General features: G+C 43.0%; 2 protein-coding genes across 4 annotated transcripts; both read left to right on the plus strand.

The window, feature by feature from the left end:
* Positions 1–4,212: 4,212 nt before the first annotated feature.
* On the plus strand, positions 4,213–5,866 carry LOC113565155. Of its 3 annotated transcripts, XM_026986293.1 has the most exons (6): positions 4,213–4,336; positions 4,403–4,497; positions 4,558–4,702; positions 5,337–5,431; positions 5,492–5,636; positions 5,693–5,866. In XM_026986293.1, the coding sequence occupies exons 1-6, from the start codon at positions 4,240–4,242 to the stop codon at positions 5,761–5,763; spliced, it is 648 nt and encodes a 215-aa protein (XP_026842094.1). In that variant the 5' UTR covers positions 4,213–4,239; the 3' UTR covers positions 5,764–5,866. The 3 variants fall into 3 exon arrangements, with proteins under 3 accessions (XP_026842094.1, XP_026842097.1, XP_026842096.1); XM_026986296.1 differs by lacking the exons at positions 5,337–5,431; positions 5,492–5,636; positions 5,693–5,866 and adding an exon at positions 4,759–4,932; XM_026986295.1 differs by lacking the exons at positions 4,213–4,336; positions 4,403–4,497; positions 4,558–4,702 and adding an exon at positions 5,142–5,270.
* A 209-nt stretch (positions 5,867–6,075) lies between these two features.
* LOC113565156 lies at positions 6,076–6,798 on the plus strand. The gene is made up of 4 exons (XM_026986297.1): positions 6,076–6,201; positions 6,268–6,362; positions 6,423–6,567; positions 6,624–6,798. Exons 1-4 carry the CDS (start codon positions 6,108–6,110, stop codon positions 6,692–6,694), a joined length of 405 nt encoding a protein of 134 aa, XP_026842098.1. The 5' UTR covers positions 6,076–6,107; the 3' UTR covers positions 6,695–6,798.
* The last annotated feature ends 4,403 nt before the right edge of the window (positions 6,799–11,201 follow it).

The raw sequence follows: 11,201 nt of genomic DNA on the forward strand, positions 1-11,201 counted from the left end.
GCGCATATTAGTTGCCCATTAGGCGCCCAGCATTGTCAGCTGTGGTCCGGACAGTCCGACGTACAGTGAAAATCGCATTAAAATTCAGTTGGTGTTAAATATTACAAGCGCCCCCTACGCCAAAGGCGAAAAGGTTTCTTTTCGCGTTGATTTGGTGCTGCCAGTCAGGTCGTCCATCAGGCGGTTATAGCCCGCAGCCAGACGCCGTCACAGTCCAGGGAGGATTGGAGGATTGGAGCGGGGGGAGGCCTAGACGGGATCGAGTGTGCAGCTGAGTCGCTTGTGAAATGTTATGGCAACGTGATATGTTAATCATTCAGCCAAAGTCGTGTTTGGTCATATGGATGCGGATGTGGATGTGGATAAACACTTGTTAGGTCACCAACTCCCTGCAGCTGGAGAACCTACTTCTTGGGCTGTGTGACGTCCTCATCTTGTGCATTTGATGATTTACAGCACTGCTGTTGCTTGGGGTTAAATTAGCTGGGAATTATGGGCCAGAGCAAGCTCTAAATCTATCGCACTCTAATCGGGTCCTAACTGCGAGCGGAGACGGCCCACATTTGAGGCGCTCTCAGAGCATAAAGTGCAATTATAGCGGTGCACAGAGAGAGCGATGAACAGGGCCATGAAATACCAACACCCGACAGCTGTAAACAACAATTTGTTGGCCCGACCATAACCGCATCCACATGGACAGCTTAAAAACCCCCAGCCGAGGCAGCGCGGAAAACGTGCAGCAAACACAAAACACAAAACCCAAAATGCCAATAGCTTGCCACAGAGATCCCCGATCCGAGAGAGCTTATAAAAAAGTTATTTAAAACGCCAACGGAGCCAAGTCGGGACGGGCCTGTCCGTTGCCGGTGCCGGGTCCAGGCCAATCCAATCCAACAATGGCAAATGATGATGAGACGTCCGAGTCCGAGTCCAGAGTCGTTTCAGGTTAAACGTTAAACGTTTTGGCAGACGCGCAAAAACTTAGACACAACAGAGACCTGAAGATGAAAAGTTGAATGAAAATACCCCGTACAAACGGAGACAGATAGAAAGACAGACCGACACAGAGACAGACACCCATAGCCAGGAAAGTGCAGAAGAACCGAACGTAATGAGCAAATTTATGGTCAATTGATAATTTAGTGGCATTCGGTATCATCAATTACGGTACTGGATAGCTGGCTGCCTGGCTGCCTGGTTGGATGGCAAAGAATAAGTGGCCCAGACCGAAGACCGACAGAGGTCCAACTCGATCTGGGGCTGCTTGCTGACTCCCTGGCTAAAGATGAGGCATTGTAATGGGGACCAATGAAGCACAAATTTTGCTAAATGTTTCGGTATTCCCTACGCAGAAGTTTCTGCTTTTATTCGAGAACAAGCTTCCTGCTCCCCCACACGCACGCCGATGAAATATGTTTGTGTTGGCATCATCAAGAGCCGTAGCTATATTTTATATAATTCCTTTGAATGTCAAATGCGAGGAAAGGGCACTCGAATTGGGTCAAAGTTTCGGTGGAAATTTCGCTGCATCGTCCGTATCCCCATGCCCATCCAAGTATAAGTACATCCATCTTGGCTTTGTTGTCTAGGCCCTTGCCTCACAATTTAAGTCGCTAATTGAACGCTTGGTCTGACACATGGAATAAATCACACAATTTCCAGCTTGCACCTTGCATACCAGACTCCGACTCGGACTCTTGCTGCACGTCGCCATGTTTATGCCAATAATGTGCCATAAACTATAGGAAGGAGCCGCAGCCAGAGCAGAGGGTCCTCTCTGCTTCGATCTGCCGCACAATGGAGTGCACATGGAGTCCAAAAATGGCCAAACGAAGCGTCGCTGCATGACTGCTGGAGCTGGAGGAGCGGCTTCCTCTGATAAACTTTATGACATTGGAGGGAAGTGGAAGTGGAAGTGCAGCCACTTTGTCAGCAGCCATCCCACAGTGCTGCCAGCACTGGCTCTCTTCTTTCCCTTTTTCTGGTGTATGGAGTACGGCGCTAAAGTTTAAGCATGGCCCGAACTTTACGCACAACTTGCACACATAATTTACCTCGTCCCCGGACCGAACTGAACCGACCCGTACTGCACTCCACTCCACTCTGCGTAATTATTGGCCAGGAGCTGGAGCTGGCGATTCGGATACGAGTACGGATACGGGTCCGGGATGGGTTATATGTGAGTGCATTAGAGGCGACCACAAATTGTTTGGTTTGGTTTGGTTTGGTTTAGCGCAAATTGTAGTCATAACTTCTTCGCGAGCTGCGCCAACTGGGAGCTGTTGCCCCAGCCAACGAGCATCAGACATCGGACTTATTGTACGAGTATGATGCTCAAATGAACCTCGTTTCAACGTCTCCAGCATCGCTTTTAAAGTCAGACATTAAGGAAAGGTTAACTCGGCTTGAACCCATCTCCATTATTCCGCTTTTTGATCAAGGTTGTGAAATAATTTCAATCTTTAACCGGGTTCCGCATCTACTCAAAGTCTATCAAATAATTGCCTAACATTTTTAAGAAAATATTAACTTGTAGAGCTAGATAGCTGATTTAAAGTATAACAATTTAGTAAGAAATCATTTGCCCATGAATATTGCATTGCAACACAAATGCGATTCGCCCAACCAAATGGCTCCCGCCACAATGTGGACGGTAATCGCTTGTGCTGGCAAGTGCCACAAATCCCACATCAATCAAATCTCTCGCTGAGGCGAAATGGAACCTCCTGGCTCAAATAACCGCTAACCGGAGCGGCGTATGCACACAAATACAAATTATAGCGGCCATTAATCGGCCAATTGCACCAGAGGCTTGCGTTTGATTCTGACTATTTAGCAGAAACTTACAGTGGGAAAAATCAAAAGAGCAAAAGAAAGAAAAGAATTGAAAATATTCCTTTAATTATCTTCAATTCCGAGGAATTTGTACATTGTTTGAGGTTCTAACAAGTTTACTAAATCAGTGAGCGGAAAAGTAATACTGCAACTTATTAAATATTACTCTTTTTAAATATATTCAACTAATTTTAATTAAAGGAAAATATGTTTAATTTGGATTTGATATATTTTTAAAAAACTCCTCTCTTAGTATTGATATTTCTGAATCCATATTGGCGTAGTTTTGTTGCCAGTTTTCTGCATCTTTTTGCCACTGTGCGCAGTTGGCATGTGTCCTTTAAAGCTGGATTTGCATGCAGCATATACTGTTATGCCATACCCAACGCCTTCATACCACTAACACATATACAGAGAGCACCTGAGCGAGTTGCAACGAAGAACTTTGACTGGGGGGAGAATGTCTTTTGCTGGTGGGGATGGGGGTCAGGCTGGGACAAACTTGGGGGAGGCCAGCAGGATGTGTCCCTTGCCTTCTACATTGATTTTGTATTTCCAAGGAAGCAGCGCGGAAACTTGTTAGTGCGGCATCCGCTTCAGCCCCACACCCTCTATACACATAAATTGCTTTGCATGCAATTTTCCACGAGCCTCACCTCCCCCTGAAACACTATGAATATATGTATAGACAAGAGTCGGAGTCAGAACCATAGGCGGAGCTACGCCCAGAGACCGGGCTGGGTCCCGGGCTCCTGCCATTGCGCTGGCAAATTGCAATGTAATTAGTTTTACATTTCTATATAGTCGGCAAACGTATAATTGTGGAAAATGGCATTTCTAGTTAATTAATAGCATTTTCTCTACCGCTGCCGCTGCCAATAGTCCACATAGTAGAACCCCATCTGATTCCGAAGGACACCCTTTCTGCACATTTTTTATACCCCTCTGTTCTTGCAGTCAACAAAAAAGTTCAGCAGCTTTTCCCCCCTAGCCTGTTGTCAACCTTTTTGAAAGTTTCTCCCGAATTGCTTGCAAATTTAATTAAAACGTTAGTATTTTCGTCCCCGAGCTGATGTGAGGGAGAATATCATATGACTGCACACAGTGTTGCACTGTTGGACGGGGGACACGCTGCAGGTTTGCCACAAGCTGTTGATTCAATTAAAAACATTTTTCATTCTCATATGCGAATATTCACCTGTTTTTGTGGGCATCATTTAATTTTTGCGCAATCAGTTGCTGATTACGGAATATATATTGAAACAGCCTAAAACGCAGCCTACTTGCATTGTAATTCAGATAATACTTTGGGAAATGTATTCGATATCTCATCCTCTTTACATACTTTGTCAGGTTACAAATTTGCTTAGTGATATTTATTTTTTTATAAGTCGGTAAATCAAAATGGTCTGCGGAGACGCAAGAACTAGGGCTGCGGCGGTCGGAGTATTTGCCATAATATTCGTAATTGTCCTTTTACTTTTGAGTGCATTTTATACTGGTTAGAAAATAATCTTCATATGCGAATGCATCGTTTAACCTATTTATATCCCGTGCTATACCTTAGGAGAGATCGAAAGAGACTGGGCCTACTACCTTCAAGCAGTTCTCTGGTTTCTGATTGTTCCAACCGCCGTTGCTCTGCTGATTGGGATCTATTATGCAAGTAAATGCCTGTGCCATCATATGACATCACTAATTTCGTTCTTATTTCCTATACAGGAAAATAGTTTTATTGTGATGGTATGGCTAATTGTGGCTTCTGTGATCGGAGTCATTTTGGCCATTTTCCACATCATAGCTCTAACGCAACTAATTGACGATAAGGATATTATTTTTTATTCGATTTTTTTTATCATCCACATCGGTAAGCCTGCAGTCAATTTCATTTACAGGACCTGACGGAGTAACTGTCTCTTACAGTTTTTTTTGCGTGTTGTGTTTGGTTTCCATATAAATTCTATAGCACGATCTCTGACTCTGACCCTTACTAGACCGCGGCCATTACATAGTGAATGTGATAAGGACTCGTACTTTATAATAAGTACAAAAATTGTTGATTTTCGAACTTAATAAATCTTGAAGTTGGCGCACCGAGTAATTTTTCATTCTCATATGCAAAAACAGGTGAATTGTTTTTGTGGCCATCATTTAATTTTTGCGCAATCAGTTGCTGATTACGGAATATATATTGAAACAGCCTAAAACGCAGCCTACTTGCATTGTAATTCAGATAATACTTTGGGAAATGTATTCGATATCTCATCCTCTTTACATACTTTGTCAGGTTACAAATTTGTTTAGTGATATTTATTTTTTTATAAGTCGGTAAATCAAAATGGTCTGCGGAGACGCAAGAACTAGGGCTGCGGCGGTCGGAGTATTTGCCATAATATTCGTAATTGTCCTTTTACTTTTGAATGCATTTTATACTGGTTAGAAAATAATCTTCATATGCGAATGCATCGTTTAACCTATTTATATCCCGTGCTATACCTTAGGAGAGATCGAAAGAGACTGGGCCTACTACCTTCAAGCAGTTCTCTGGTTTCTGATTGTTCCAACCGCCGTTGCTCTGCTGATTGGGATCTATTATGCAAGTAAATGCCTGTGCCATCATATGACATCACTAATTTCGTTCTTATTTCCTATACAGGAAAATAGTTTTATTGTGATGGTATGGCTAATTGTGGTTTCTGTGATCGGAGTCATTTTGGCCATTTTCTACATCATAGCTCTAGCGCACTTGATTGAGGATATCGATATTATTGTGGCTTCGATTTTTTTTATCATTCACATCGGTAAGCCTGCAGTCAATTTCATTTACAGGACCTGACGGAGTAACTTTCTCTTACAGTTTTTTTTGCGTGTTGTGTTTGGTTTCCATATAAATTCTATAGCACGATCTCTGACTCTGACCCTTACTAGACCGCGGCCATTACATAGTGAATGTGATAAGGACTCGTACTTTATAATAAGTACAAAAATTGTTGATTTTCGAACTTAATAAATCTTGAAGTTGGCGCACCGAGTAATTTTTCATTCTCATATGCAAAAACAGGTGAATTGTTTTTGTGGCCATCATTTAATTTTTGCGCAATCAGTTGCTGATTACGGAATATATATTAAAACAGCCTAAAACGCAGCCTACTTGCATTGTAATTCAGATAATACTTTGGGAAATGTATTCGATATCTCATCCTCTTTATATACTTTGTCAGGTTACAAATTTGTTTAGTGATATTTATTTTTTTATAAGTCGGTAAATCAAAATGGTCTGCGGAGACGCAAGAACTAGGGCTGCGGCGGTCGGAGTAATTGCAATACTAATCGCAATTGTCAATTTAATTTTGCAACTTATTAATAGTAAGTAAATAATCTTCATATGCGAATGCATCGTGTAACCTATGTATATCCCGTAATATACCATAGGAGAGATCGAAAGAAACTGGTACTTCTACCTTCGAATGGGGATCTGGATTCTGATTGGTCTAACCGCCGTTGCTCTGCTGATTGGGATCTATTATGCAAGTACATGCCTCTGCCATCATAGGACATCACTAATATCGTTCGTATTTCCTATACAGGAAAATAGTTTTATTGTGATGGTATGGCTAATTGTGGCTTCTGTGAACGGAGTCATTTTGTCCATTTTCTACAACATAACTCTAGCGCACTTGATTGAGGATATCGAAATTATTGTGGTTTCGATTTATTTTATCATTCACATCGGTAAGCCTACAGTCAATTTCATTTACAGGACCTGACGGAGTAACTTTCTCTTACAGTTTTTTTTGTGTGTTGTGTTTGGTTTCCATATAAATACTATAGCACGATCTCTAACTCTGATCCTTACTAGACCGCGGCCATTACATAGTGAATGTGATAAGGACTCGTACTTTATAATAGGTACAAAAATTGTTGATTTTCGAACTTAATAAATCTTGAAGTTGGCGCACCGAATAATTTGGATTTGCGGAACATGATTTAAGGTGCGGGGCGTAATTTCGTTGTTACATCCCATATACTTGTAGGAGAAGTCTTTTTTCGTGCTAATATCGTTGTAGCTTTCACATTGGAAGGAATTCGGCAGTCGTATTGCTAACTATCATCATGATCGGTAAGCCTGGATTCCATTTCGTATGTTGTCTGATAGATCAACTTTCTGTTGCAGCATTTTAGGATTTTGCATTTGCATTCCTGCCAAATACGTTTGGACGATGATTTAGGTCGTAAATATCGGCCGTCATTATCAATATAATTCTGTGAGTTCAATAAATCCTATAGTTTTCTTAATATCCAAACACCGACGTCTTTACGTTCCATGTCAGTTTTATGACAGCTATCCGAAAAAATCCCAACTCCGGAATGTGTTTGTCGGTGGATGTCGGTGGCCAGAGTAAATGCTATGCGATCGCAATATGTGCATTCTTTTATGGATTATTGGATATTTCGGTAAAGAGCTACTGTCTCGGTAATAAAATATTTCCGAACGTTAGTGCCCATAACACCATTCTGCTCCATTTTTTTTCATAGTCAATGCCGAATCCGAACCATTTATAATCATTGGACTCTCGGCTTGGCTTCCGATTCTTTTAGCCGCCAGTATCCTGTTATTGGGCGCCTGCCAGGCAAGTACCAGGGCCACTCGGCCACCCAGGATTTCTCCACTAAATGTTTTCTCCATTAGGAGAGTCGTATGCTGGTGCAGATGTCGATCGTGGTGGCTGTGTGTGGTGGTTGCTTATGGATAATTTCGAGCATAGGGATGCTCATTAATACATTGGCGCAAAAAGATATTTTAATTGAAACAGTGATGCAAACTATTTCCCTTTTACTTTTCATCGGTTTGTAGGCTAATCCGAAAACATTTTCGGCTCAGTAACTCAGAGCATTCTCTTTCAGGTCTGATCGGGTTTGTCGTATATTTTCCATATAGGTATTTGAAGGAACTGGAAAGATAAGCTCAACAAAAAACTGCTTTTTTTGGTTAATTTGGAATAAGTCACAATACCTCGGAGTTATCCAAATGGCAATGGTAAAATTTGCATAAAATAACAATAGACGACAACAAATCAAATGCGAATAGACAGACACAGACACAGACCCAGGCTTCGGCCTCGCCCTCGGCGGTGGCACCCTGTAGTAAGGCAGCCGCAAATAGAAAGTGAAAATCAAATACGAAATGCTACCGTTTATTTTTGTATTTTGTATTTTCCCCCATTTTCGTACTGTGTTTATTTGTCGAGCGCCTAATTTAAATAAACATTTATTTGTACAAAGGCCTTAATACGTTGGGAAAATGACTTCCTGAATTGAACCGAAAGCGGCGCAAAAGCCGACCAAATACTGTCTGCAGCCAGGCCAAATTTCATAATCGGTGGAACAAATGCAGCGGATTATGAAATCCTTCGCTCAAAAGGCTGCCAGGCAGCAGCTCCGAGCACGAGCAGAATGGCGGAGGTTAGCGGAGTGGAGTCTGGGGGACTGGATGCCGACCTGGCAACAACCTGTCGCATATTTAAACCGATTAACGGCACGATTCCAGTCGCCGGTTGCCAGCCGTGGCATAGAAATGGAAATTGAAATGCTTGTGGCAGTGCCAACACTCTCCGGCTTGCTGTTGTTCCTCTGCCACTAAATCGCATGGATGCGGAGTGGTCCCAACATGGCCAAGTATGTTGTGCACTGGTATCTGGACGGTGTCCTTTATCTAAAGGCCCCACAAGATCTGATCTTTACATGAGAAAATAACAGTTACCAGACAATCTGCATCTCTATCTAATATCAAAGTCTTTCATTGGGATCTTATTACAATGAACCCCTCTTGACAACTGCAGTGTATACTGCATTCGGTCCTACTGCCTGTAGTTTTTCTTATACGAGTATAGTTTTATTTGAATTTTCGTCGGAACGGCGGGCGGGGTTGGGGGGAAAATTCGTGTCTCTGGCGCCGCAACAGAATTGAAAACGTTTGTAAATACTTTCCAAGCATTTGCAGCAATTGAACAAATACAAAACAGCCTGGGCAGCCGTTGCAGTTGGAAAATTGTGAAAAAATAAAATAATATATTGTGGCACAATGCTGGTATAAGGCTCACAATTTCCATTGTTGGCTGTGAATTTCTTGCCCTGACCTATAAATAAAGTTGGCAGCCCAACAACGGTTTGCCCAGAAATGGCAAACAGCGCAAACTGTGCAATAAAAGCGTATAATGTGAATATAACAACCGCGAAGCCTGATTTCCGATTGGGCTTTGAGTATCTTTTCCCTTTTCCCCATTGCTTTTCCTTTGGGCCGAGCTTGCCAGCAGATTGACTCTTGACCTCAGCAGATTGGGACCAATTTTGTCATTGCTTTGGGTCGAGATTTGTTCGTAATTGTGGCAGCAAAAAATGCCTAAAATGCCTGTCTAAAAAATGCCATAAAAAACACTCGACTATCTAACATTTATCGGTACTTTTAATATCTATAAATAACATTAAATCTTTCCTCTCGCAGCGGACGCTCCTCAAGTCCTGTCAGAGCCAGAGCCAAACAAACCACCTTTCCCAGAAATAACTTCATTTTTCAGAACGAACCCATTTACAAACTGACGCTAAACGGAATGGATCGGATGGAACCAATCGATTGCAACCAAGACAAAAACTCTCTCAACTTCTTACTTAGGAATCTTATCTCTTCTCCGCCTGATGCCCGAAACAGCCGGCGAAAGCGATTCTTAAATGCCTTTCAATGCACCCTAGTTATCCGGGGAATTTTCATCCGCTTTCCATGCTCTACTAGCTTTTCTAACTGCCTGCCCAGACAGGATCTTTTGCGGTTGAAACTGTACAATCCCGGAAAAGCCGCAGAATGCCCCGTCTGCTGCTTTGAGCTGGATGCATTCTGGAAACATTTCCCAGTTTCTGGCCATCTATAACGTTTAAATGACAAAAGCTTTTATCTGCTCCGATTACACAATTTAAAGCAGGAACACTGTCACCTTAAATGCAATAGACGATGCCTTGGATGGGTGGCAAGCGGCACATGGCAGGGCAGATGCGAATGTATGGACACCTGAGAGCAGCTCGAACCACTAGAATGGCTGCTGTGGTTGCAGCACCGCAACATTGTTGCCAAAAGCCAACGTAACCCAAGCCAGGACAAGCCATCATCCCCCTCGCCTATCTATCCTTCCGGCAAGCGACATCTAGCAGAGGCACCTATCCTGGAAGCGTAAGCTAACTCGGCTTAAATAAATTTAATTTAATTACCAGTAAAAACCGCATGAGTAACTTCCGCTGGAGATGAGAGCCGGGCCAGGACAACCTTATCTCTCAGTCACTCCGGACTCCACCCACAAGTGGGGCACACACAGCCCCATAACCTGCCTCTCGGCAGTTACCTGATGATGGTGGTGCGACACCACACTCTCCCTACTTATACATCTATCCCTCTTTCTGTTTATTTAGGAAATAACATTTTTGTGGCAACACATTTTTAGATTTTATTACAGCTTGAGCCACGTTGAGTGCTTTTCGCACTCTCGTACATTCACTCTACTGCTGCTGCTGCTGCTCTGTTGAGGTCAACATGCATTTTATCATTTTAAATAGCAGCAACAACTAGGTGTACGAGCACTCGACACTCGACGATAAATAACCTTAATGTAGTTCCCTGCCTGCCTGCCCCTGCCACTGCCACACCTGCTGGTTTAATTACAAGCGGCAGATGCGGATTTCAAAGCATACTTTCAGGCGGCACTGAAAAAAGTGCTCGAGAAAGTGTAGTAGAAAAACGGGCTGCTGCCGTCACGCTGTGTGGGTGCCGCCCGGGGCAAGGTCAAGTCAGCTGTAACCAAGGCCTGGCCCAGGCCACCCACTCCCCACTCGTGACGACAATAATGCAAATTGGCCTCGCACTTCCTTAGCGAGTGTGTGTGTGTGTGTGTGTGTGTGTGTGAGCCCAGGCTGGCAAATACTTGAGCGGCGGCTTAGCGGAGGAGCTTAGGTCGCCACTCGAGACACATTACCCACTCACCCACAACGTCACTCGCACACAGCTCTCGGGAGGCCAAGACAGAGGACTACAGTCCACTGAGAGAAAAACCTCCAACTTGAAGGTTGAAGATAAACGAGTACGAGAGAATTTCGAGCTCAAAAAGAGAATCAGAAAATCTAAGCCATATTCCCCGAACAAGGAATAAGTATACCATCAGAAATGCAATTTCGAGGCCTTTTTTTATCTCAGTGTTTTCTGTTGTTTGAACTTGGAAATGGGAAAGCCCTGAGACAGCTGGACTAAGCGACTATAAACCCGTTTAATCTCCATTTGAACTGATTTCAATAGCTGAATCCTTTTCACACGCTCGATCCTCTTTAAC

This window comes from Drosophila persimilis, unplaced genomic scaffold (genome assembly GCF_003286085.1).
Source record: "Drosophila persimilis strain 14011-0111.01,24,50 unplaced genomic scaffold, DperRS2 tig00000002-arrow-pilon, whole genome shotgun sequence".
In the NCBI taxonomy this organism is placed as follows: domain Eukaryota; kingdom Metazoa; phylum Arthropoda; class Insecta; order Diptera; family Drosophilidae; genus Drosophila; species Drosophila persimilis.